General features: G+C 46.8%; 1 protein-coding gene across 2 annotated transcripts in view; it reads right to left on the bottom strand.

The window, feature by feature from the left end:
- Positions 1-27,995, bottom strand: part of SIDT1 (SID1 transmembrane family member 1) — a 70,627-nt gene that overhangs the window by 36,614 nt on the left and 6,018 nt on the right. The window contains exon 1 of one of the 2 annotated variants that reach the window (XM_069946014.1): positions 16,396-16,526. The exons of the other annotated variant lie outside the window; for it this stretch is intronic. Coding sequence (XP_069802115.1) covers positions 16,396-16,419 — 24 coding nt within the window. The 5' untranslated portion in view covers positions 16,420-16,526. Of the gene's footprint in view, positions 1-16,395; positions 16,527-27,995 lie in introns of those variants that run through there. 2 annotated transcript variants of the gene reach the window in all.

The following is a 27,995-nucleotide window of genomic DNA, read 5'->3' as shown; positions in this document are numbered from 1 at the left end:
CCAGAAGCTCTCTCTCCTTCCAGAGGACCCTCCCTCCTTCAGAAGCAATTACACCGTCCAATGGCCCCTTCCTCCTCCAGATGCTCTATCTTCTTCCTCTCTCCTAACAAAAAAAGTCTTGTCCTTCCAGTGGCCTCTTTCTTCTCCAGAATCTTAACCCTTACAGAAACTCTTCCTTCTTCCAGATGCTTCTTCTTTTTCCGTACATCCTTCCCCCTTTTGTATATCCTTCCAGAGGCCCTTCCCTCTCCCAGAAACTTTTGCACCTTCGAGGGGTGGCATACATCCTTCCCTTTTCTAGAAGCTCTTTCACCTTCCAGAGGCCTTTCATTCTTCTAGAAGCTCTTCCACCTTCCAGCAGCCTCTCCTTTTAAAAGTTTTTCCATCTTCCAGAGGCCCTTCGTTCTTCTAGAAGCTGATCCTTCTTCTGTACATTATCCCCTCTTTCAGAAGCTCTTATACCTTCCAGTGGCCCGTTCCTCTTCTAGAAGCTCTTTCTTCTTGCTTTCCCTTCCCTCTTCCAAAAGTTTTTCCACCTTCCAGAGACCCTTCCTTCTTCCAGATGTTCTTCCACCTTCCAGAGACCCTTCCTTCTTTCAGATGTTCTTCCACCTTCCAGAGGCCCTCCCTTCTTCCAGATGTTCTTCCACCTTCTAAAAGGCCCTCCCTTCTTTCAGAGGTTCTTCCACATTCTAGAGGCCCTCCCTTCTTTCAGATGTTCTTCCACCTTCCAGAGGCCCTCCCTTCTTCCAAATGTTCTTCCACCTTCCAGAGGCTCTCTTCATCCAGATGTTCTTCCACCTTCTAGGAGGCCCTCCCTTCTTCCAAATGTTCTTCCACCTTCCAGAGGCCCTCCCTTCTTCCAGATGTTCTTCCACCTTCTAGAGGCCCTCCCTTCTTCCAGATGTTCTTCCACCTTCCAGAGGCCCTCCCTTCTTCCAAATGTTCTTTCACCTTCCAGAGGCTCTCTTCTTCCAAATGTTCTTCTACTTTCTAGAGGCCCTCCCTTCTTCCAAATGTTCTTCCACCTTCCAGAGGCCCTCCCTTCTTCCAGATGTTCTTCCACCTTCCAGAGGCCCTCCCTTCTTCCAGATGTTCTTCCACCTTCCAGAGGCCCTCCCTTCTTCCAGATGTTTTTCCACCTTCCAGAGGCCCTCCCTTCTTCCAGAGGTTCTTCCACCTTCCAGAGGCCCTCCCTTCTTCCACCTTCTAGAGGCTCTCCCTTCTTCCAGATGTTCTTCCACCTTCTAGAGGCCCTCCCTTCTTCCAGATGTTCTTCCACCTTCCAAAGGCCCTTCCCCTTACATTATTGTTTATTTTTAAAGTGTCCTTGATTACACATGATAAGAGGTTAACATATAGAATGTAACATAAAAACAGGAAAACAACATGAACAACAGCTACTCAAGAAACAGGGAGTGCCCTGCAGACTCCAAAAGACAAAGTCATGATCATGGCTCCTGTACTGAGATGAGTGGGAGGACACCATGAATTTGGCAATGACAGATTCCCTGTGGTTCTGTACACCAGCAGCCACAGTCACAGCCGACTGGTAAATATTGAGCAGTACTGTATATAGTACACATTTCCCTGTCTGATGTGACAAGAACAATCAGCCAGACCCCGGGGCCCAGCATAACTATACTGACTTCTACAACTACTCATGATCTGCACTTGACCCTGCAAGGAGTATAATAGGATGAGGTCAGCCCCAATATGTCACACCCGTGATCACACCACAGGAGCGTGCTTCACATAACTGCCTGCACTTCCTCACATGGATCACTACACTTAATAGAAAAATATCAGTCCTTGTAATTCTGGAAATTCCACATTCTGGTACACTAAAAGGCCGATCCCAAAGTGTACAATACAACTATAGTATACGGTAGTATATCAATGTAACTGAGGAGCGTGCACGTTATATTCCTGTATATAGGAGCAGCATTATAGTAGTTATATTCTTTTATATAGAAACAGTATTATAGTAGTTATATTCTTGTATTCAGGAGCAGTAATATAGTAGTTATATTCTTGCATATAGGAGCAGTATTATAGTAGTTATATTCCTGTATATAGGAGCAGTATTATAGTAGTTATTCACAGTAGGGGAGAGGTGGATCGCACCGCCCTCGCAATCTCCGGTCACCGGATACAGTGGGATAGGATCAATGGGGTGCCCCAGCTGCGGCTACTTGGTTCGGGGTGCTCCGTCTAAGCAGATAAGTGTGGTACAAACAAAAAGAGTAAAGAGACGTGCACTCACCAATGTGGTATGCCGCTGGGGTGCTTTATTAGAGGTTACTTCCACATATGCAGGGAGGGGGAGGTGGAGGCAGGTGTATTCTCAGGAGTAGACAACGATCGTTTCACGTGTTCCCACGCTTCTTCCGGTCTACGGAATGACGCCATGCCACTAAGGAGGTGCTTAATATACATACAAGTGTAAGTGATGCAAACAGATTAAAATAAAATTCAAACAAAGGGTGCAAATTCATTGCGTTCGTTCAACCCTAATGGTCCGAGCGCATTTAGCTTTGAGATCCACAGAGTCTCTTTACGTAGCAGGTTGAGATGGCGATCCCCGCCCCCTGGGGACTGGTTAACCCTCTCCAAACCGCAGAATTTGAGACATCTGGTGTTACCCTGGTGGACCTGGCGTACATGGTCAATCAGCCTGGGTACGCCTTTCCCTGACCGTACAGAGTAGCAATGTTCTTTGTAGCGAATAGCAAGGGCTCGTTTAGTCTTTCCTATGTAAAAACGCCCACAGTCACAGACAATAGCATAAACCACGAACGTGGTTTTGCAGGTGATCAGACTACTGATGCGACAATCTACGCCGTTCAAGCTAATGAAGGATACACTTAGCAGTTGTGAACAGTACGCGCAGTTACCGCATCTCCTGTTTCCGTCAGGCATAGCGGCATTCAGCCAATTATCCTTCTTCTTCCTCGAAGATGGTGGTTTGATGGCATCTGCGATTGTTCTATTTCTGCGATGGGCTATGATGGGTTTGGCAGCGGTGCTCTCTTGTAAGTCTGGATCTTGTGCCAGCAAACCCCAATGTTTGTAGATAATACGGCGTAGGGTGTCATTCATGGGCGAGTTTGCAAGGATAAAGGAGAAGCGGTCAGCCTTCTTGTCACGGTTGCTCTTTCTCCCCCTTAATAAATCATCTCTATTAGCATTGCGGGCTCTCTGGAGGGCAACGTCCACCAATTTTTCCGGGTAGGCTCTTTCCAATAGTCTATCCTTTAGTTCCCTAGCCTGCCGCTCAAAACCATTCTCGTGGCTATTTACCTTCTTGACCCTCAGCATTTGGCTATAGGGTATAGCGTCTCTGGTATGGGCAGGGTGTGAGCTATGGTAGTGCAAGAGGGAGTTACACGAATTGGGCTTCCTATAGATGGAGGTAGAGATCATATCATCGTGTATCTCTACCAGAACATCCAGGAATTCCAATCGCGTCCCTCCAAATACACTAGTAAAGGCCATATTCACATGATTGGCAGTATTGAGGTATTGCACGAAGTTGGTAAAACCGTCCTCTGTACCCTCCCAGATGATGAAAATATCATCAACATACCTATGGTATGCTCTGATGAATTTTATGAAGGGGTTGGCCGCTGAGAACACCAGGTCGCTCTCAAAAAACGCCAGAAAAAGATTGGCGTAAGTACACGACACTGACGCGATTGGAATTCCTGGATGTTCTGGTAGAGATACACGATGATATGATCTCTACCTCCATCTATAGGAAGCCCAATTCGTGTAACTCCCTCTTGCACTACCATAGCTCACACCCTGCCCATACCAGAGACGCTATACCCTATAGCCAAATGCTGAGGGTCAAGAAGGTAAATAGCCACGAGAATGGTTTTGAGCGGCAGGCTAGGGAACTAAAGGATAGACTATTGGAAAGAGCCTACCCGGAAAAATTGGTGGACGTTGCCCTCCAGAGAGCCCGCAATGCTAATAGAGATGATTTATTAAGGGGGAGAAAGAGCAACCGTGACAAGAAGGCTGACCGCTTCTCCTTTATCCTTGCAAACTCGCCCATGAATGACACCCTACGCCGTATTATCTACAAACATTGGGGTTTGCTGGCACAAGATCCAGACTTACAAGAGAGCACCGCTGCCAAACCCATCATAGCCCATCGCAGAAATAGAACAATCGCAGATGCCATCAAACCACCATCTTCGAGGAAGAAGAAGGATAATTGGCTGAATGCCGCTATGCCTGACGGAAACAGGAGATGCGGTAACTGCGCGTACTGTTCACAACTGCTAAGTGTATCCTTCATTAGCTTGAACGGCGTAGATTGTCGCATCAGTAGTCTGATCACCTGCAAAACCACGTTCGTGGTTTATGCTATTGTCTGTGACTGTGGGCGTTTTTACATAGGAAAGACTAAACGAGCCCTTGCTATTCGCTACAAAGAACATTGCTACTCTGTACGGTCAGGGAAAGGCGTACCCAGGCTGATTGACCATGTACGCCAGGTCCACCAGGGTAACACCAGATGTCTCAAATTCTGCGGTTTGGAGAGGGTTAACCAGTCCCCAGGGGGCGGGGATCGCCATCTCAACCTGCTACGTAAAGAGACTCTGTGGATCTCAAAGCTAAATGCGCTCGGACCATTAGGGTTGAACGAACGCAATGAATTTGCACCCTTTGTTTGAATTTTATTTTAATCTGTTTGCATCACTTACACTTGTATGTATATTAAGCACCTCCTTAGTGGCATGGCGTCATTCCGTAGACCGGAAGAAGCGTGGGAACACGTGAAACGATCGTTGTCTACTCCTGAGAATACACCTGCCTCCACCTCCCCCTCCCTGCATATGTGGAAGTAACCTCTAATAAAGCACCCCAGCGGCATACCACATTGGTGAGTGCACGTCTCTTTACTCTTATTATAGTAGTTATATTCTTGTATATAGGAGCAGTATTATAGTAGTTATATTCCTGTATATAGGGGGCAGTATTATAGTAGTTATATTCTTGTATATAGGAGCAGTATTATAGTAGTTATATTCCTGTATATAGGAGCAGTATTATAGTAGTTATATCCCTGTATATAGGAGCAGTATTATAGTAGTTATATTCTTGTATATAGGATCAGTATTATAGTAGTTATATTCCTGTATATAGGAGCAGTATTATAGTAGTTATATTCTTGTATATAGGGAGCAGTATTATAGTAGTTATATTCCTGTATATAGGAGCAGTATTATAGTAGTTATATTCTTGTATATAGGATCAGTATTATAGTAGTTATATTCTTGTATATAGGATCAGTATTATAGTAGTTATATTCTTGTATATAGGAGCAGTATTATAGTAGTTATATTCTTGTATATAGGAGCAGTATTATAGTAGTTATATTCCTGTATATAGGAGCAGTATTATAGTAGTTATATTCTTGTATATAGGAATAGTATTATAGTAGTTATATTCTTGTATATAGGAGCAGTATTATAGTAGTTATATTCTTGTATATAGGAGCAGTATTATAGTAGTTATATCCCGGTATATAGGAGCAGTATTATAGTAGTTATTGCGAAGTGGAGAAGATGTCGACCAGCACCAGCCGATAAAGGGAACACTGAGTGAGGACGTGTAGGACTGGAGATTGCAGCTGCAAGCGATAGTGTCCTAACCACTGAGTTGCAGTGCAGAGGCAAGGTAACAGAGAGCAAATAACAATGTATAGAAATAGAGTCTCGTACTCACCAACTTGGAAATGCAGGTGGTTTATTGCAGACACATCGGAGCGAGTGCAGCAGGGAGAGGGAAGGTGGAGAGGCAGGTGCATTCACAAGGGAGCAACAATGTTTCACGCCTGCTACGGCGCTTGGTCGGGCTAGGAACGACGTTCCTAGCCCGACGAAGCGCCGTAGCAGGCGTGAACATCTTCCAAGTTGGTGAGTGCGAGACTCTATTTCTATACATTGTTATTATAGTAGTTATATTCTTATAAATAGGGGCAGTATTATAGTAGCTTTTTATATCAGAAAATTCACAGTTTTATTGTAATAATAAATTGTTAGCTGTTAGCGGAAAGGTTGACCCCCTGTCCCCCCCTTCCCACCACCAGTACCATGTACATGCACAATTGGTTGGGCAAGCAAGCATGTGTTTCCAATAGTAAGTGGGGACCCAGACTGCTGCCAGACACCACAGCTTCTTCTTTTCTCTAACATCTTGGGTTGAGGTCAGAGCACCTCTATACATATTAGAGGGTTCGCCTGGCAGTCTTCTAATATTGAAGATCTGCTGAGTACTAACCTATTATATTCTTATTATCCTGCAGCTTATCTTGGGAGATGTCAGGAGCATAAATCACTGGTGGTGAGGAGGAGAGATGAGCCGCATGTTAACAATTACAGGGAATCACTGAGGATGGAGCCCCAGGCATCCATGTTCCTGGCGTGTTCTCATTATCCGCTCCGCTGTATAATCGCTCTCTGTTATCTGGGATCATGTATTCGTGTAAATGTTGCCTTATGTGCTACACAGTGGATATATTTACCTACAGGTGTCTCACAATGGCTGCCCTGGTAACCAGAACGCTCGGCCATCTGTAGAGGAGGCACGCAGGCACGGACATTATCCGCATTTACTTGTAAACATAAGAACCAGTGGTTGTATTCTTGAACATTGGCTCCTGATGATAGGAAACCTCTATGGTCACTAACTATAAAGGGGCTGTCTCACAAAACACTTTTATGGCATCTAAATGGGTCCAGGGTGGGAAGATCCAGGAGGGCTACCAGGGGACTGAGACCCCCTCCCTTTCTTCACCGCTAAGGTGGGAGTCCTTCCATGCTGTCACCCCACAAATCTGAATCTTACCGCCTTCAAATATCTCTGCTTGTTGTCAGAGAATATTCTTGTGTACATCCTGTATACAGCTGAGAAGAGATATAGTGTAGACAATGCTCTGTGAGCTCTACAGCCTGGACTCCAGACTGATACATTGTGCATAGCTAGTCCTGCTCTCAGCTGTATCCAGCGTAGACAATGCTCTGTGAGCTCCAGGCTGATACATTGTACATAGCTAGTCCTGCTCTCAGCTGTATCCAGTGTAGACAATGCTCTGTGAGCTCTACAGCCTGGACTCCAGACTGATACATTGTGCATAGCTAGTCCTGCTCTCAGCTGTATCCAGCGTAGACAATGCTCTGTGAGCTCCAGGCTGATACATTGTACATAGCTAGTCCTGCTCTCAGCTGTATCCAGTGTAGACAATGCTCTGTGAGCTCCAGACTGATACATTGTACATAGCTAGTCCTGCTCTCAGCTGTATCCAGTGTAGACAATGCTCTGTGCGCTCCAGACTGATACATTGTACATAGCTAGTCCTGCTCTCAGCTGTATCCAGTGTAGACAATGCTCTGTGAACTCCAGACTGATACATTGTACATAGCTAGTCCTGCTCTCAGCTGTAACCTGTGTAGACAATGCTCTGTGAGCTCCAGACTGATACATTGTACATAGCTAGTCCTGCTCTCAGCTGTATCCAGTGTAGACAATGCTCTGTGATCTCCAGGCTGATACATTGTACATGGCTAGTCCTGCTCTCAGCTGTATTCAGTGTAGACAATGCTCTGAGAGCTCCAGACATACATTGTTCATAGCTAGTCCTGCTCTCAGCTGTATCCAGTGTAGACAATGCTCTGTGATCTCCAGGCTAATACATTGTACATAGCTAGTCCTGCTCTCAGCTGTATCCAGTGTAGACAATGCTCTGTGAGCTCCAGGCTAATACATTGTACATAGCTAGTCCTGCTCTCATGAGAATTAATATGGTGGATGGTGACCAAAAAAAAGAACAAGAATTTCCTCATTTTTACCCATAATGTTTATTACCTTTCCTGATGTTAGTTGTCGCAATCCTCTGGCACAGAATAATCTCGCTGATCCCTGATCTATAATGACCCCGGGGTTCAGCTTCCTCCCTATGTCCTTTCATCCTCACTAAGCTTCTTCCTCATCACATCTACAGCCGGGATTCCATAATTGTTGGCCCTCACATCATCCATAGAGCTCCACATAACAAGCAGAGAAGAGCTAAGACGGCTGCCCAGGCGAGGGATCACTTCACTGGCGGATGAGGGTCACAGCCCGCCAACCCTCTGATGGTTTCCCTTTCATGTTTCCATCAGTCTCATTTGCTGCTCAAAGAACAGAAAATTACTGAGATATAATCCTCATAAACCCGAGCGAGAGCTTCATCTGAGGGAGGATTTACTGTATAATACCAGGTGCAAGCAAGATATACACCACACAGGTGAGGCCTAGACATCCTATACACAGATACGATACATCCTCCAGAGCTGCACTCACTATTCTGCTGGTGGGGTCACTGTGTACATACATTACATTACTGATCCTGAGTTACATCCTGTATTATACTCCAGAGCTGCACTCACTATTCTGCTGGTGGGGTCACTGTGTACATACCTTACATTACTGATCCTGGGTTACATCCTGTAGTATACTGCAGAGCTGCACTCACTATTCTGCTGGTGGGGTCACTGTGTACATACATTACTGATCCTGAGTTACATCCTGTAATTCTTTTTATTAGTAAAATATAAAACTTAACAAGTATAACTACATAAACATAAACGAGGCTACATCAGCCAGAACAAAAACAAATACAAAGCTTTCTGCTTATAACAAAAACAAATTAATAAATTCTTACACAATATCTTTACGGAAAGGAAATCCTCCCTCACACCTGCCTCACCCGGCCAGTCCAGCTTCATTATAAAATACTACCAAAATCCCCCCAAACTTACAACTATTACTACCCCACCACCACCGCTACTACCTACCCCACACTCACAGCTCACAGCACACAGAAATAATATAGTAAAGACACTTTAGACCAAAGACCAAAAAGCTATAACATGGTTTGAGCCATTCTTGACTCGAACTTAATACAGCCCCTGCTTGGACATAACTGAACAAAATAAGGAAACCAAAACTACACATAAAGCTTTTCTTCCCCCCATACACACACAGCACCCCCCACTCACACACACCCCAACACAATTCACCAACCAAACCTCCCATCTCCATATACATAACTCCCACCTAACCACACACACACACACACACACACACACACACTAGACAACTTTAACAGTTATGTAACTATCCCCAACTAAAACTAACCTAACAAAACCAAGTACTAACTTAAGAATACCAGGTCCGGCTGCCTTATTTAAAAAAAAAATAAATAAAAATTTTATATATATATATATATATATATATATATATATATATATATATATATATATATATATAATTGTCCATAGGGCTTACCCAGCCCCCAACTTACCAAACTACCTAAAACACCAACACAACAACACATAACAACAAGGCTCAAGTTCGGTAGCCTGTAAGCCCTTTACCGTTTATAACTGAATAGAAAATTAAAACAAAAAGCTAAAGTGTCATGCACAGCCCCCCACCAGGATCGGAGGATGGCAGACCGGGTACCATAATAATTTATAACCTATACCTGACTATTCACCCTACCCTCTCCCTAATACTATCCCTAAATATTAATCTAACCCTCACACTCTCCCTACCTATGTCCCTATCTACACTGTCCCTAACCAGAATTATGGTACCTCACCCAGTGGGCTCAGTACCTAGGGCACAGCAAAGGAAAAACCTCTCCACAGGAGAGAAGCCCTACTGGTACCCAGCCTGCCATACTCCAAAGACCTGATCTTCCCAAGGTCACCAGTGATGTTCCTACAGACCTCCACCTCGCTGGACTCTACGCTGTGTAGATACTATACACTGTGTGTTCCACGTGTGGTACCCAACTACTATGCTGACTAGAAATAACGTGCAGCGATGTCGGCCACCCAGGTTCCTCAATACTCCATAAGCCCACTCCGGATAGGTGAGACTGACTAACTGACTCCGACCTATGGAGGCGCCCACCCTGGTGTAAACCCCTATATTGAAGGGACAATGAAGCAGGAAATGATCCATGCTTTCCAGCGTATTCCCACACTCCTCTCAAGGACACCCCCGATCATCGGAGCACTTCAAGTTATCCCTTACATATAGCTTCCCCTGGAAGCAGCGCCAGGCCAAGTCCCAAAACTTTCGGGGGATCCTCTTTGAGTTCAAAAGACTTAACCCAACCCTCAGATCCCAACCTGGGCAGTCCCTGAGCGCCAGGGGGTTCTGGAAATGGGTCAACAGAACCCTTTGGTCAAAGAATTTCCTTGACTGAGTCCTGATCTCCCACATTCCCAGACCCCATCGGCGTATCATCTTCAGAGTCGGGGTAGCGTAAGCTGGAAGATACCCATGGGGTGTACGAAGGTTCTTCACTCGACCTCCTGTCTCCCATACCTGAAAGAAAGGCCGAAAAACCATTCCCCGCAGGAGAGTACCCACGGAGGAGCCCTCTCTTTTCAGAGGTTTGCGATGTTAGCTTTCAAGAAAGTGTTCACTAACAACACCACAGGGTTCACCATAGACAAACCCCCAAGTCTCCTTGTGCGGTACGTAACCTCTCTCTTGACCAGGTTCAGCCTATCCCCCCATAACAGCTGGAAGAACAGGCTGTAGATCCTAGTATAGGAAGCCTCTGGCAAGATACATACACTGCCCAGGTAGATGAACATAGGGAGCAAGTATGATTTGATCAGGTGTACCCTTTCCCTTAAGGTTAAAGACCAACCTTTCCACTGGTCCACCCTCCGAGTGGCATTCTGGAGCCTACCATCCCAGTTTTTAGTGGGGTAATTACTCTGGCCAAATGTGATGCCCAATACTTTTGCTGACTCTTGGGGCTCTGGAAGGGTGTCTGGGAGATCAAACCTGGGATCTCCCCCTCCTAGCCAGAGACTCTCACACTTATCCCGGTTAATCTTGGACCCGGATGCCTCAGAGTAGCGCTCCACTTCAGACATCACCATATCTGCCTCCCCTCTCGAGGATACAAAAACAGTGACATCATCAGCGTATGCCACCACTCTCAGGGTGACTTCTGGCTCCTCCAGGCTCATCCCGACCCCTGCCAATGGTCCACAACCAACCCTCCTAAGAAAAGGGTCGATTGCGAGCACATACAACAGTGGGCTCAAAGGACAGCCCCGGCGAACCCCAGACCCAACCTCAAAAGAGCGGCCAGACCAACCGTTCACCAGAGGGAAACTCTCTGCCCCTGCATGCAAGATCTTAAGCCAATTGACAAAAGTATCTGGTAGGCCATATCTTAGAAGGACAGACCAGAGGTACTCGTGGTTCACCCGATCAAATGCTTTGGCCTGATCCAGGGACAGCAAGTACCCCTTCCAAAGACCCGCACTACTCCACTCCACTGCCTCCCTGACACGAAGGACAGCACTTAAGGTGCTTTAGCCTGGAACAGAGCAGTGCTGAGCCTCCGAAAGGAGCCGGGGTGCAAACTTCACCAGCCGATTAAACAGTATCTTGGCCAGAATCTTCCTGTCCGCATTGAGAAGAACTATGGGCCTCCAATTCTCCTTGAATCTTTACCTTTTGACAGAAGAATCAGGGCTGACCTCCTCATTGACCTTGGCAGAGTGCCCGAGGAAAGACACTCATTGAAGACCGTGGTCAAGAGGGGAACCAAGAGGTCCCTGAAGGTCTTATACCACTCAGATGTTAAGCAATCTGGACCTGGCAACTTTTTCAGGGAAAGCCCTTCAATCGCCAGTCTCACTTCCTCTTCCCTGATCTCTCCTGCCAAAACATCAAGAGAGGGGTCTACCCCTGGCTCAGGAATGGTTTCAGCCAGGAAAACCGACATCACATCCCAATCTAGATCCTTCCTCCCCAGTAAAAGGATCTGACGACCTTCAGGATCCGGTTCAGGGATCCCGTACTATCAACCAGTCCAGTAACGATCTTACTATTCACTGACATCTTACAGTTTCTGTAGGGGTCGGGCAAACGGTACCTCCCAAAATCCCTCTCAAAAACTAAAGATGCATGCCTATCATACTGACACCTTATGAACAAGGCTTTAACTTTGGAGATCTCCTCTCTACTACCTCCAGTCGAGACGAGATGCTCGAGTTTCCTCCTCAGGCCCTGATACACACGATACCTATTCAGGGATCTGAGGCTCGAGAGCTGGCGGAAGAACCTCGCAACCCGCTTCTTGAATATCTCCCACCACTCTGACTTACTACTACATAGGCCCAGGAGAGGTACCTGACTCTGAAAAAAATCCTCAAAGGACTGTCTTACCCCTGCTTCTTCTAGGAGGGACGAATTCAGCCTCCAGTAGCCTCTACTCATCCGGCGGGGTCTCTGAAACATTCAGAGAAAATAAAATTAAACAGTGATTGGAGAACTCCACCTCAACCACGGACACTGCGGAAGAGACGGCTTCCTCCTTTAAATAAAACCTGTTTAATCTAGACCTGCAGCTACCTCGATGATAGGTGAAACCCGCGTGACCCTAGGGGGTCCGGATGTGGGCATCCTCTAGGAGAGCTTCCCTAACTATGCTAATCAGCGCCATACTATCATAAGCCAGCTTGTCTTTGGCACCTCTCCTGTCCTGAGACCTCGTGATAGTATTGAAGTCTCCACCAAAGATCACCTGCCGACTCGTAAAAAGAAAGGGCTTAATCCTCATGAAGAGGCTTTTACGGTCCCACTTAGTCTGTGGGGCATGGATGTTAATGAGCCTGAGCTCTTGCCCCTTCATGAGGACATCCAAGATCAGGCACCTCCTCATTTCTAACTCGATAACCCGTCTGCATTCTACAGGAGCGGTAAAAAGGACCGCTACCCCACTATACGGCTCAGCCGCAAGAGACCAGTGTGAAGGCCCATGCCTCCACTCTCATTTGGCTTTTACTAGTAAGGCTTGATCTGTCAACCTGGTCTCCTGCAAAAACAAAATGGCGTTAATACGACCGAGAAAATCAAAGGCTGCGAATCTAGCCGTATCAGGCTTAATGCTGGCACAGTTAATGGATGCCAGCGTCAATGGGGTGAGTGCCGCCATCATGGGTGATTAAGTAGGACAGCCTTGTCTCTATTTCCTACCCTTCTTTTTCCCCCCTTCCCCATCAGAAGATTCTTTTTCCTTCTCTTTAACCCGCTTTAAAGATGCAGACATATCCATACCCAGATCCTCATATCCTGACCCAGGGGCCACCTGGCCTCCCAAGGAAGCTGCCTCAGAAGGAACAGGCTCGGCACCTCCTGGAGAACTCACCTTCTCCAAAATCAGTCCCTCAACCTCGGATTTGCCGAGGGCCTGATACCTATTGGACAGAACGATGAGAGGGGGGTCAGTCAGGCTTTCCTTTGGCACTTGGCCCACAACACCGGAGGAGGAAGAAGATGATGCCCAAGGCCCCTTCTGGTTTTGCCTCCTACTGTTTTTACGTTTTTCATTTTGCCCTTTCCACCGTCCTCATCCAAACTTTCATACTGGGAGGAACTGGAGGAAATGGCTCTCTTTGCCTCCTCTTTACGAAGTCTTCTTATCTCTTCATCTAACTCGATATCCTCTAGAGCCTCAGCTGTTCCCTCTAAGCTGGCATCTGGAGCAGGACCACTGACTACTCCTGCCATCAGGGAACTTCCCAGGTCCCTGCTCCTTCTGCGCTTTTCCTCTCGCCTGAGCCTAGAGGGGGTCTTGTTTTTTACCTTCTTCACTGGCACTAGTGCCCCTTCTCCTCTGCTGGTCCCCTCCCCAGGTGAGGCAACCACAAGGCTCTCCCCATCCTGGGCGGCCACAGCATTGGAGAATGAGCGTGGACACCTGCTAAATGGGTGACCAAGGTCACCACACAGGTGACAGCGAATCTGGCCACAGACGGCAGCCAGATGACCCTCCACACCGCACAATGCACAAATCAGCTTAGTGCAGTTTGCACTAAAGTGGGTGGGATCCCCACACCTGTGACACAGCTTCGGCTGCCCCTGCCCCTTGGATCCTATCGCGTCCGAGGAAGGCAGCAGATGGAATGTGTGCGACAGTGTTGCCTGAACGACGGAGGCTGACTGAAAACGTCCAGGCTCCGGACCAAATACCATGCTCATCCAGATTTTTCTTGGGGATGTCCGTCACCTCCCCATACCTGCCTAGCCAGGTCATGATGTCATAGCAAGAAAGCGACTCGTTGCGCATCAGAACGGTCACTATCTTGACAGAACTCTGACAGGATACCGCCTTTACAGCGAAATCCCGCCACATGGGCTCATCCTTCACCAGCTCATGATTGGATCAGAAGAGCTCAAGGCCCTCTGGCTTCACAAAGCTGATGTCAAATTCAGAGGTACCGTAGGGGTGGATCAGGGCAAAGATGTCATTCGCCCTGAATCTCATCTGGAAGAGAAGCTCCACCACTTTCCCTCTCTGTGGGCACGCATCACTGCCTCTCCATACCAGACGGGCCACGTTCCTACGGCCCAGCTCCTGCCCGGGTGTCGGAAGGGACCAGACCACTTCCCCATTATGCTCTCGGAATGCCCCAAGCCCATGTCTTTCTATGTAGAAGGACAGGTCGACCTCCCGGCCCTCTACTTGGAGCGTTCTGTCTCCTCTCCTCAACGCCCCCAGGAGGCGTCGTTGCAAGTTACCTTCTCCTGGATTAAGAGATGAGGATCCCCTAGTTCCCCCAGCAGCAACGTTGGCATAGCTCCTTACTGGAGGGGCCACCACTGGGGGGGGGCAGCCGGACCATCCCCACTCCCCCCATAAACCTCAGAAGCAACATTAACACCAGTATTAATCATTCCCTGCCTAGCTGGGCTGGACTGGCCTACCTGTAGTCTAGCTGGCTTTATTACATTACTACAGGATATATTAGTATTAGCTCTGGCATTAGCAGTGACATCCCTTGGCACATTTGACTGGGCAACCGTCTTCCCCTTAACTTGGGGAGATGCAGCATTGCCACCTGTCCGGCCCTCAGCCTCAGCCAGCACCTCTGCCTCAATTTCCTGCACCGCCTGAAGCATGGCTTCATTAATGTTATGGCTGTCAGAAATGTGTCCATGTCCATTGGTGTGTACCTGCGGCACCAGACAGGCAGCTGACTTAGTGACAGTCTCTTTACTGCTTGCTCTGTCCCCAGCAGTAAGATCATCACTGGCACTTGTGTCTTCTCTTGAAACCTGGACACTCCTCCCTTTGCCTGCAGAGGAGTGTCCTGCAGCTCCAGATCCAGCCAAACGCTCGCCCACAATTTTAATGCCCGACCGCCCGGGCAATGTGCCAGCCGCTGGCACTGGGACACTCCTCCCTTTACCTGCAGAGGAGCGCCCTGCACACATCACCTCAGCCACCAAACTGTCCGGCCCCCTGACCGCTCCTACACCGTTACCGACCTCACTACCCTGACCAGCGAGGCCGGCGCTCTCCGCCATCTTGGTTGTACTCTTACTGGCTTTCTGGCCCCGCTCCACAGTAACAGAAGTGGGGACAGTCAGATTACCAGTATCTGCACCCTGAGACGACTTTCCAGCCGCCCCAGACTGCACAAAGGTAAAACTTACACATAGTGTAAAGTTTGGCCGGAGGGGGGAGCAGAGGCAGATGATAGCTGCACAGTGATGAGCGGCTCCCCCTGCGCCCATCATCAGCAGTAGCATCAGCGGCGGCGGCTATATAACCCAGCTACTACTCTCCCATCACCATGAGAGTAGTAGTTGAGTGTAGTCCAGAGCGGTGGGCGTTCGGTATTGGCGGGCAGGCAGCGGTTCTGCGGGCTTACTGTTATGTACTGATTGATTACATTTATGGAATACTTTGGGGAGCAAGGACACTTGCTCCCCAAAGTATTCCATAAATGTATTCAATCAAAAACACTGTATACTGTATTACATTTACATACACATGTATTACATGTATTACTCATTGACTTCTATATATAGTGCGCCCCTGCTGGACACTCCATTGTAATTACACCCCCGGTTCGTGACGTCATCTTTTTTTAGAGAATCTGAAGTCTCCCTGATCTACTAAATTAAGGGAAATAGCCCTATATGTGCATTTCCCAGAATTAATGTACATTAGAAATTTGTCTAACTTTCCGTAAGTAATAACATATTAAAAAATAGTTTTGGCCGGAGTTGTCCTTTAATCTCCTGCTGCAGAGACTTCACCTTAGCTGTGAGTCCAGGCCTCTGTTTCTTTGGGGCTGTGCTGGCTCTGTGCTAAGCAAAACTCAGGTCTTCTCCTAACCCCTTCAGCTTTTTTCCCAGCTGCTCATACTTAGTGAGCTTTGCTGAGATCCTGGATCCATAGGTCACTGCAGACTCCCTGGGCCCCCTGAGGCCCCACTGCTCCACCACCTGACCCTCCTGGGAGCCCCTCCGTGCAGCTGCACCTGCACCCCTTCTTGCGCTCACCTTGCTTGTAGGTTTTTCTTGCATACTTGGAGCTTTGCAGCTCCCACCCGTTGGTGGAAGGGCTGGGTCCACATTGCTGCGAACCCTACTGGATCTTCTTACCCCTCCAGCTGGAGCGCTGGCCGGTAGCTTACTCTCTACACCCCCCGCCGGCCTTGACCGGGAGGTGGAGGTCAGGGGATCCATGCTGAAAACTCTCCCAGGAAGCTGCCACCTTCCTGGGGAAGAAGGTGGAAAATCAGCCTCTCTCCTCCTGGAAGTCTGGATGTGTGGAGCTCAGGAGCAAACGCAGGCACACCCAGTAACCACACCCTCCAGAGCTGCACTCACTATTCTGCTGTTGGGGTCACTGTGTACATACATTACATTACTGATCCTGAGTTACATCCTGTATTATACTCCAGAGCTGCACTCACTATTCTGCTGGTGGGGTCACTGTGTACATACATTACATTACTGATCCTGAGTTACATCCTGTATTTCTTTTATTAAAATTTTAAACATAACAATAAATAAATACAGAAATAACACACCATATCTAACCAGAACAAAACAATAAATAGAAAAATGAAACCATAACATAAACCACCGCTCCATCCCCGCACTCATTCCTCCACACAGACAACCCATATACCTATATACAATATATACACAATATAAACTATTTAGCTAAACATATTAATAAGCTATATAAACTACTATATACAAACCTATATATACTACTATATACTATACACCTTAAAAACACACCTATATACACTACTATATACAATACACCACTATATACTATACACCTATATAAATAACTAAATGTGAACCCCCTGGCCCAGTTGCATTGTGCACAACCTAATACCACAGACACAATTCTACTCAACCCAACACCAACTAAACAAGACATCATTACACAAATAAACTAAAACTAAACAAGACACAATGCAAAATAATAACCTACAACTAAACAATACATATAATATTTTTAATAATTTATTTATTTTTTTCGCCCTGAGCTGGTCCTGCATCCCATGCCCCCAGTACATGATCACGGACATCCATGAACCAGCCCAGGATTTTATATATAGAAAAGTCCCAACAAAGTCCCACAGAAGCCCCCTCCCCCCTTTTACCCGCCACCCAACCTATCACTAAACCCCAACCCCAGGTGCAAACAAAACATATATAATATATACAGTATATACAATTTATACAAACATACAAAGACAATCACAATACACAAACTTTTGAAAAAATATATAACATACTAAACCCAACAATAATGAGACTTCTCAGCCCCACACACAGCCCGAAAGCCCAAGTTCAGCGCCTGCAAGCCCTATACTCCAGTATCTCTACAGCACAAAACAAAAGACTAAGGTGTTAGCATCAGCGACCACCAGGAGAGGAGATGCAGGCTAAGGAACCTTATAGGCAGAGCCCCTCCAAAGACAAGAGGCCCTACCAGTGTCGGACTGGAGTGCTTGGGCCCACCAGGGGAAATCATTCATGGGGCCCACCCTTCTGCCACTATACTTATCTATAGTAACATTAATAAGGGTCCATTAACACGGTGTGATATGGGGCAGCATAGGGCTGCAAACGATTGCTAATCAGCAGGGCAGGAATACACCGAGATGTGCGGCCAACAACAATGATTTATACAGCTGCACAAAAGATCAAATCAGCCGACTAGCGGGCATTTGCGTGTCAGCTAATCTCTGACACTTTTACATGGGGCTTCCTAGGAGCTTTTGTTACCTATAATTGCCCTGTGCAATTGGCTATAAGACAGGTTTCTTTGCATGATAACACTTTATACAGATACAAAAGTCATACAGCTACCAATAACACCAGTATATAAAGAGCAAATATCCCCACACATATTACCGCCATACTGTTACTGACCAGATCCTGTATACCAAGACTGATATTACCAATAATACCAGTATATAGGAGGGAAATAGTATCACCATACATATTACCGCTATACTGGTGCTGAGCAAATCCTGTATACTATTACCAATATTACCAGTATACAAGGGGGAAATATTACCGCCACTACTACTGACTAGTACCACCACATACTGACTTACACCATTACCGCTGCTACTGAATAAAATCCTCTGTACACAGACCACTATCACCTCATACAGTCATATAGAGGCAGACCCAGCTCTACACAGGCTCTATACACCATATACATTACACTGCAGTTACATCAGGTGACTCACAGGAGACGTCTTCTCTGATCGGAGTTCTTCGCTTTTCATTTTCTTCTCCATCCGTCCTGGGCCGTTAGAACTTCTCCGAGCCATGAATCCACAGAATCTGCCAGACAGACATATTAGTCTTCTTACACTGACACCATCCTCATCTCTATACACACTGCACATCTGTGTTGGCCCCTTTACTGGTCCCTTGTTCAGTCTTCCATACATATGGCCCCATGTGCATCTACTATAGTAGAAATCCCCCTATGCGCAGTCCCCCTATAGTAGATGACAACCTCTGTGCATCCCCTATACAAGGGGTAGGGAACCTTGGCCCTCCAGCTGTTGCAAAACTACAACTCCCATCATGCCTGGACAGCCACAGCTAAAGCTGTAGTTTTGCATTAGCTGGAGAGCCAAGGTTCCCTATCACTGCCCAATAGTATATGACCCCCTCTGTGCATGCCCTATTATATACATCCCCCCTGTGTTGTCTCACCTATAAATGGCTCCCCTATGTTGTCCCCCTTATAAATGGCTCCCCTGTGTTATCCATCCCGCATATACTGTAGATAGCCCCCTTTTGTTGTCCATCCCCCTATACAGCCCCCTTATGTTGTCCATCATCCTATATAGCCCCCTTCTGTTGTCAATCCCCCTATACAGCCCCTTATGTTGTCCATCCTCCTATATGGCCCCCTTATGTTGTCCATCGCCCTAAACAGCCCCCTTTTGTTGTCCATCCCCCTATACAGCCCCCTTTTGTTGTTCACCCCCCCTATATAGCCCCCTTCTGTTGTTCACCCCCCTATATAGCCCCCTTCTGTTATTCACACCCCTATTTAGCCCCCTTCTGTTGTCCATCCCCCTATATAGCCCCCTTCTGTTATTCACCCCCCTATATAGCCCCTTCTGTTGTTTACCCCCCTATATAGCCCCCTTCTGCTGTCCATCCCCCTATATAGCCCCCTTCTGTTGTCCATCCCCCTATATAGCCCCCTTCTGTTGTTCACCCCCCTATTTAGCCCCCTTCTGTTGTTCACCCCCCTATATAGCCCCCTTCTGTTGTTCACCCCCTATATAGCCCCCTTCTGTTGTTCACCCCCCTATATAGCCCCCTTCTGTTGTTCACCCCCCTAAATAGCCCCCTTCTATTTTAATCCCTCTATATAGCCCCGCTTCTGTTGTTAATCCCCCATATAGCCCCCTTCTGTTGTTAATCCCTCTATATAGCCCCCCTCCTGTTGTTCACCCCCTATATAGCCCCCTTCTGTTTTTCACCCCCCTATATAGCCCCCGTCTGTTGTCCATCCCCCTATACAGCCCCCTTTCGTTGTCTATCCCCATATAGCCCCCTTCTGTTGTCAACCCCCTATATAGCCCCCTTCTGTTGTCCATCCCCCATATAGCCCCCTCCTGTTGTCCATCCCCCATATAGCCCCCCTTCTGTTGTTAATCCCCCATATAGCCCCCTTCTGTTGTCCACCCCTATATAGCCCCCTTCTGTTGTCCACCCCTATATAGCCCCCTTCTGTTGTCCACCCCTATATAGCCCCCTTCTGTTGTCCATCCCCCATATAGCCCCCTCCTGTTGTCCATCCCCCATATAGCCCCCTCCTGTTGTCCAACCCCCATATAGCCCCCTCCTGTTGTCCATCCCCCATATAGCCCCCCTTCTGTTGTCCATCCCCCATATAGCCCCCCTTCTGTTGTCCATCCCCCATATAGCCCCCTCCTGTTGTCCATCCCCCATATAGCCCCCCTTCTGTTGTTCACCCCAATATAGCCCCCCCTTCTGTTGTCCATCCCCCATATAGCCCCCTCCTGTTGTCTCCCTAAAAATAAACAAAAACAACTCACCTTACAACACGCTCCCCCGTCGGTCGCGGGTGTCTTCTTCTCTCTTCACGACAGATCAGCCGCATCCTGTTGAAGTCGCGAGCAGCACGTCGCCTCTGAGCTCTGTGTGCGCCGTGGCGGCTGAGACTTCCGGTACACGCTCCCAGCCGGAAGCCCCAGCCGCCGCAGCGCACACTAAACTCAGAAGCGACGTGCTGCCCGGGACTTCCCCAGGATGCTGCGGATCTGTCGGGGGCGGGAGCGGAGGTGACACTGACACTCTTGTGATCGCAAGCAAACGCTGCTTGCGGTCACAAGAGTGATTGACAGGGCGGGAAGCCTATGGCTTCTCGCGCTGTCAATCAGCACACTACATTTAACTGGAAGCGATTGTTGCGATCGCTTCCAGTTAAAAAGATAGGTGCCGCACCCGAGTGGGCCCCCCGGGAGCACGGGGCCCCAGCTGGGCTTGCTGGCTGGAGACCACATGGCTGCAGTCTCCAGCCCTGTGTCCCCTGACAGGGGGGCGGGGCCCACTCCAGCTCAGGGCCCATCGGGGGTTTCCCCGGCCCCCCGGTGGCCCAGTCCGAGCCTGGGCCCTACCAGCCCCCAGCCTCTCGTACTCCAGAGAGCGCACCTTCACCGAGTGTGCCCCTAACCACCTCATCCACAGGGGGGGGCTGTGCCCCTAACCACCTCATCCACAGGGGGCGCTGTGCCCCTAACCACCTCATCCACAGGGGGCGCTTTGCCCCTAACCACCTCGTCCACAGGGAGGATTTTACGTTGCGTCGATACTAAACACCGTGCACTCCACGTGTGGTACCTGACCACTATGCTGACTAGGAATAAAGTGCTCCGGTCCCAGCCACCAAGGTTTCTGAATGCTCCATAGACCCATTCCGCATAGGAGAGGCGGGCCAACCTGGGCCACCCGATGGAAGCGCCCACCCTGTTGTATACCTCTGTATTAAAGGGACAATGAAGCAGAAAATGCTCCATGCTTTCCAGCATGCCTCCACACTCCTCCCGGGGACATCCCCGATCCTCAGAGCTCCTGCACTTCAGATTGTCCCTCACATACAGTTTCCCATGGAAGCAGCGCCAAGCCAAGTCCCAAAACTTCAAGGGGATCCTGATGGAATTCAATAGGCCCAAACCAACCTCCAGATCCCGACTTGGGCAATCCTTGAGCGCCAGCGGTTTTTGGAAATGGGATGACAGGACCCTGTATACATCACGTATTATACTCCAGAGCTGCACTCACTATTCTGCTGGTGGGGTCACTCCAGGATAGTGTACTGTGTATAATAAAGGTCATCTATCACATAAATCTACAGTTTCCTCTCTCTAACCTGATGTGTAAAACATTAACCAGGTAAAACCTTTGCCGGAGGTGTCGGTGACACATGAGCAGATTGCAGCAGGTCACATAATATAATGTACAGTGACGGATGACATCACATACTCCGTATACTGAGAATATGTGGTGTCTGTTACCGGTGACCCCTGAAGAAGCCGCCGTGCACCCGGAAGGTACAATAAGGGCGATGAGTTGGATTTATATGTAGATCCGCTAACTGGAATGTTTTTCTTTTTTACTTATTATTGTTCTGTTGATTCTTTTTGACCTTTTTATTATTGACCTTGTGGATGGAAAAATAACCAAAGTGTCAGTAAATAGCATGATCTGATTGTGAAATATTAAAGAGCGGCCTTGAGAAGCCGCGAAGGCAAACAGTGAAGGAGTGTGGCCAGTCTGCACAAATACACTGGTGGGGATACATTGCCGTATCCATACGCCAGTCTTTAACCCCTAGACGACCCTGGACGTAGGGTTACGTCATGGAAGTCTGTCCCCAGACGACCCATGACGTAACCTTACGTCATGGGTGTTATTCCCGCTATGAAGCGCGCTCCGGAGCGGAGCGCGCTTCATAGCAGGTGGGGGCCGGCTGCAGTGAGCAGCCGGGACCTCACCGGTAATGACACGCTGCAGCGATCGTGCTGCCGCGTGTCATTAACCCCTTAAACGCCGCGATCGCAGCGCGACCGCAGCGTTTAAGTGTAAGTGACAGGGGGAGTCCCCTGTCACTTACCGATCGGGACCTCCGGAGTGTGACTGCGGGGGTCCCGATCGTTGAAACGGACTGCCGGAGGTCTCTTACCTGCCTCCGTGCGGTCCGATCGGCGATCTGCTACACTGAGCCTGCACAGGCAGGCTCAATGAGCAGTTCGCCGATAACACTGATCTATGCTATGTCTATGGCATAGCATTCATCAGTGTATAAATCAAAGTACTGTATGTACAAGTCCCCCAAAGGGACTTCAAAAGTGTAAAAAAAAAAAGTTCAAAACACTAACACACTACCCCAAAACCCCTCCCCCAATAAAAGTCTAAATCACCCCCCTTCCCATTATATATAAATAAAACATATAAAAATGAATAAATAGATAAACATATAATATACCATAGCGTGCGTAATTGTCCGATATATTAAAATATAACAAGCGTCATTGCGACCGGTAAACGGCGTACACGAAAAGAGGGGAAAAAGTGCGCAGATTAACGATTTTATGTTACATTATATGTTAAAAAAAAATCAATAAAAAGTGATCAAAACGTCCGATCTTCACAAATATGGTATTAATAAAAACTAGAGATCATGGCGGAAAAAATGACACCCCGTACAGCCCCGTAGGTGAAAAAATAACACCGTTATAAGCGTCACAATAGGCCCATTTTATTAATATTTAATTGCCAAAAAAAAAGGATTTCATAAAAAAAAATATATATAACATTAGAGAATCTGTGTAACTTGCATATGGTTGTGTTCGGACTGACCTATAGAATAATGGTATCATGTCGCTGTTACCATATAGTGCATTACGTAGACACAGGAACCCCCCAAACGTTACCATATTGCATTCTTTCTTACGATTTCACCTATTTATGTCTTCATAAATAATATATTTGGGGTTCCATCATACATGTTATGGTAAAATGAATGACGCCATTACAAAGTACAACTATTCCTGTACAAAACAAGCACTTACATGGCTTGTAGATAGAAAACTGAGAGTGCTGGAGCTCTTAGAAGGGGAGGAGGGAAAAACGAAAGCACTAAGATCAAAATTTGCGCGGTCCACTGGGTCATTTTGGGCCTGGTCCTCAAAGGGTTAAGGGGCACTCCAGTGTCTAGTAAAAACTGAAATGCTGCAGAAGGATATAACAGTGCTTACCTGTCTGTCCCTGTCCTAAGATGAACAAAATCCATTTGTTTTCTGTGTTTGTAATGTCACTTCCTTGTTGCTCAGAACTACAATCCCCAGAATGCATTACTTTCCCTCATCTCAAGTCTGCATCAGCTGCTGTTGTATTTCCCATCTGTCCCTCTGCCTCTGGCACTGTTCAGCACAAGGCAGCATGCTGTAATCACACCTCATTCTTCCTTAAAGGGGTTGTTCATTAATTTTTTTTCTTTCAAATCAACTGTTGCCAGAAAGTGCCAGAGATTTGTAATTTACTTCTATAAAAAAAATCTCAAGTCTTCCAGTACTTATCAGCTGCTGTATGTCCTGCAGGAAGTGGTGTATTCTTTCCAGTCCGAAGAGCAGGAAAGGTTTTATATGGGGATTTGCTACTGCTCTGGCCAGTTCCTGATATTGACAGAGGTGGCAACAGAGAGCACTGTGTCAGACTGGAAAGAATACACCACTTCCTGTAGGACATACAGCAGCTGATAAGTACTGGAAGATTGGAGATTTTTTTTTTAATAGAAGTAAATTACAAATCTCTGGCCCTTTATGGCACCAGCTGATTTGAAGGATTTTTTGGGGGGTGAAAAACCCCTTTAAATGTCCCAATAAAGATATATTTGTATATATCACGCCTTAACCACAAAAAGATCATTCACACATAAAGTCAAAAACGCAATAATTATATGCAAGACAATAATAACAAAATAATGCATAAATGACAATTATTAACACTAATCTGTACACTATGGTTGTGTGCCCTTCAAGGCTCTGTGACAATATGTCAGGGATGTCACTGGCTGCTTACAGTCAGGCCATTGAAATCAATGTGTCCCATGTCAGTCGTGCACATATACATCTGCATCATTCTGACAGGTTGCTGACATATACATTGCCGCCCTGTGACAATAAGCTAGACCTCAGGGAGCGCCTGCAGGTCTGTCAGGAATCAGTCACACCTCACGGTCAGGTCATGGTTTTTCCTTCTACAGAACCGCAGCTAAATGCAGAATAACTGCAACATGTGGACAAACCCTAATACTGACTGTATGGCCTATGTGTGCGGCCATATTGGGTGAGCCTGTGCATTAGTGCAGGGGAGCGGTGACCTGATACCTGATGGCCATTACTCTATAGTTATTACTCTAATTAAACCCATGTGGAATATTAGACAGAAATACATTCCATCATATATAGGAATACATTTAGTCACATTATGGTCGCTGTCTATAGGAATACATTCAGTCAGGTGATGGTCGCTGTCTATAGGAATACATTCAGTCACATTATGGTTGCTGTCTATAGGAATACATTCAGTCATGTGATGGTCGCTGTCTATAGGAATACATTCAGTCAGGTGATGGTCGCTGTCTATAGGAATATTCAGTCAGGTGATGGTCGCTGTCTATAGGAATACATTCAGTCACATTATGGTCGCTGTCTATAGGAATACATTCAGTCATGTGATGGTCGCTGTCTATAGGAATACATTCAGTCATATGATGGTCACTGTCTATAGGAATACATTCAGTCATATGATGGTCACTGTCTATAGGAATACATTCAGTCAGGTGATGGTCGCTGTCTATAGGAATAAATTCAGTCAGGTGATGGTCGCTGTCTATAGGAATACATTCAGTCAGGTGATGGTCGCTGTCTATAGGAATACATTCAGTCACATTATGGTCGCTGTCTATAGGAATACATTCAGTCAGGTGATGGTCGCTGTCTATAGGAATACATTCAGTCAGGTGATGGTCGCTGTCTATAGGAATACATTCAGTCAGGTGATGGTCGCTGTCTATAGGAATACATTCAGTCAGGTGATGGTCGCTGTCTATAGGAATATTTTCTGTCACATTATGGTCGCTGTCTATAGGAATACATTCAGTCACATTATGGTCGCTGTCTATAGGAATACATTCAGTCAGGTGATGGTCGCTGTCTATAAGAATACATTCAGTCAGGTGATGGTCGCTGTCTATAGGAATACATTCAGTCAGGTGATGGTCGCTGTCTATAGGAATACATTCAGTCACATGATGGTCGCTGTCTATAGGAATACATTCAGTCAGGTGATGGTCGCTGTCTATAGGAATACATTCAGTCAGGTGATGGTCGCTGTCTATAGGAATACATTCAGTCAGGTGATGGTCGCTGTCTATAGGAATACATTTAGTCACATGATGGTCGCTGTCTATAGGAATACATTCAGTCAGGTGATGGTCGCTGTCTATAGGAATACATTTAGTCACGTGATGGTCGCTGTCTATAGGAATACATTCAGTCAGGTGATGGTCGCTGTCTATAGGAATACATTCAGTCACATTATGGTCGCTGTCTATAGGAATACATTCAGTCACATTATGGTCGCTGTCTATAGGAATATTTTCTGTCACATTATGGTCGCTGTCTATAGGAATACATTCAGTCATGTGATGGTCGCTGTCTATAGGAATACATTCAGTCACATTATGGTCACTGTCTATAGGAATACATTCAGTCACGTGATGGTCGCTGTCTATAGGAATACATTCAGTCACGTGATGGTCGCTGTCTATAGGAATACATTCAGTCACATTATGGTCACTGTCTATAGGAATACAATCAGTCATAGGATGGTCGCTGTCTATAGCAATACATTTAGTCACATTATGGTCACTTTCTATAGGAATACATTCAGTCATAGGATGGTCGCTGTCTATAGCAATACATTCAGTCACGTGATGGTCACTTTCTATAGGAATACATTCAGTCACATTATGGTCGCTGTCTATAGGAATACATTCAGTCACATTATGGTCGCTGTCTATAGGAATACATTCAGTCACGTGATGGTCGATGTGTAAAGGAAGCCATTCAGATATACATTCCTTGCGCCATTTTTATCTTGAAGAGCATGGCGCACCCTGTAATCCGTCTCACTAAACTTTCTGCAGTCAAGGTCACCGCACCATCATATGTGAGCGCTATACTGACAGCGAGGTATGTTTATATACCATGAATAGGGTATATAGGGTGTGGTGAGCGAGGACACATAACATACCAGAACACGAAAGAAACACGCTTCACGCCTTAGCAACCCCACTGAACGTGAGGGCTCCTGGTTACCGCACAGACCTTCAATATTCTATTCCTATACAGATGCCTGGAGACCCAAAAGGTCAGGCCATATATTATTCATACAGCAGTCAAACCATAGCAGAGCTGAATTTGTCAGATGCTGGATCTGACATTTAGAGCGTCTGTGTATCCCAACTCCCCGCCGTACAGAGTTCAATGACAAAATCACCTCTGCTACATCTGTTGCGGGATGTGTGATCAGCAGGAGTGCTGTGTACGGCGCAGGCCCGGCCTCCTGTCACTACAGGAGTGCAGCATAATCCATCTTGGTCCTGGCGGCGATCCCGGATATATCTCCAATAACAATATGGAGTAAATGAGATGTTATTGATTGCTGTGAGCGGCGGTGGCGATGGCGGGTTGAACATTAGAGGTAAGAGCACTTCCTATGTGGTTGTAAACATAAGGTGCCGGACGTATAGTAGGAACCCCAAAGAGTCAGGAGTGTGGACCATATAGGACGCTATGGTCAGCTGTTTCCACAGCTCCCATACAAATGAATGGGGAGGACGGCACACTCGAACCTGCATCAGTCACACAGGATATACTGTAAAGGTCTGAGATTAGAAAACTATCCGTGATTACTGTTCGCAATTGTCAGCGTGAGGGGACGGTGATGGGGACACTGGTCGCCACTTTATAGCTGATTTTGAGGATTAGGAGCATTTTGTGCCCATAACCCATGTTATTGATGTGGGATTCTGACAATCTGTACAGTACATGACATATACTATGGTCAATATGAGTTTCACAGCAAATTCTGAGGGTTACTGCTGATCAGTAGCTATCAAACACCTACAGCTCCCCATACACTATACAATACTTACCCAATATGGTAAGGGCCCAATTACACAGGACGATTATCATTCCTATTATCTTTATATCGTTCGAATTTAAGCAATAATCGTTTTGTGTAACTGCCGGCAACGATCAAACAACCGAGAAACCGATCATCGTTCGTTTGATGGCGACACCAAAATCATCGCTAATCGTTCGATGTAATTCCGCATTTGTTCGCTAAACGTTCAGTGTAATTTCATATCGTTACTTCATTTGCTAAGTTCAGATGGCGTAAAAAACCGTACTAGCAACCGTAACTACAGTCTGCTGGCCATCGCTTCGTACAATAGGAAAGTTTACCGGTTACTGCAACTTGTCATCTAAAATTAGTCTAAA

Source organism: Dendropsophus ebraccatus, chromosome 11 (genome assembly GCF_027789765.1).
Source record: "Dendropsophus ebraccatus isolate aDenEbr1 chromosome 11, aDenEbr1.pat, whole genome shotgun sequence".
NCBI classification, from domain to species: Eukaryota; Metazoa; Chordata; class Amphibia; order Anura; family Hylidae; genus Dendropsophus; species Dendropsophus ebraccatus.
Note: the sequence above shows the minus strand (reverse complement) of the source record. Positions and strands in the feature narration are given on the sequence as shown.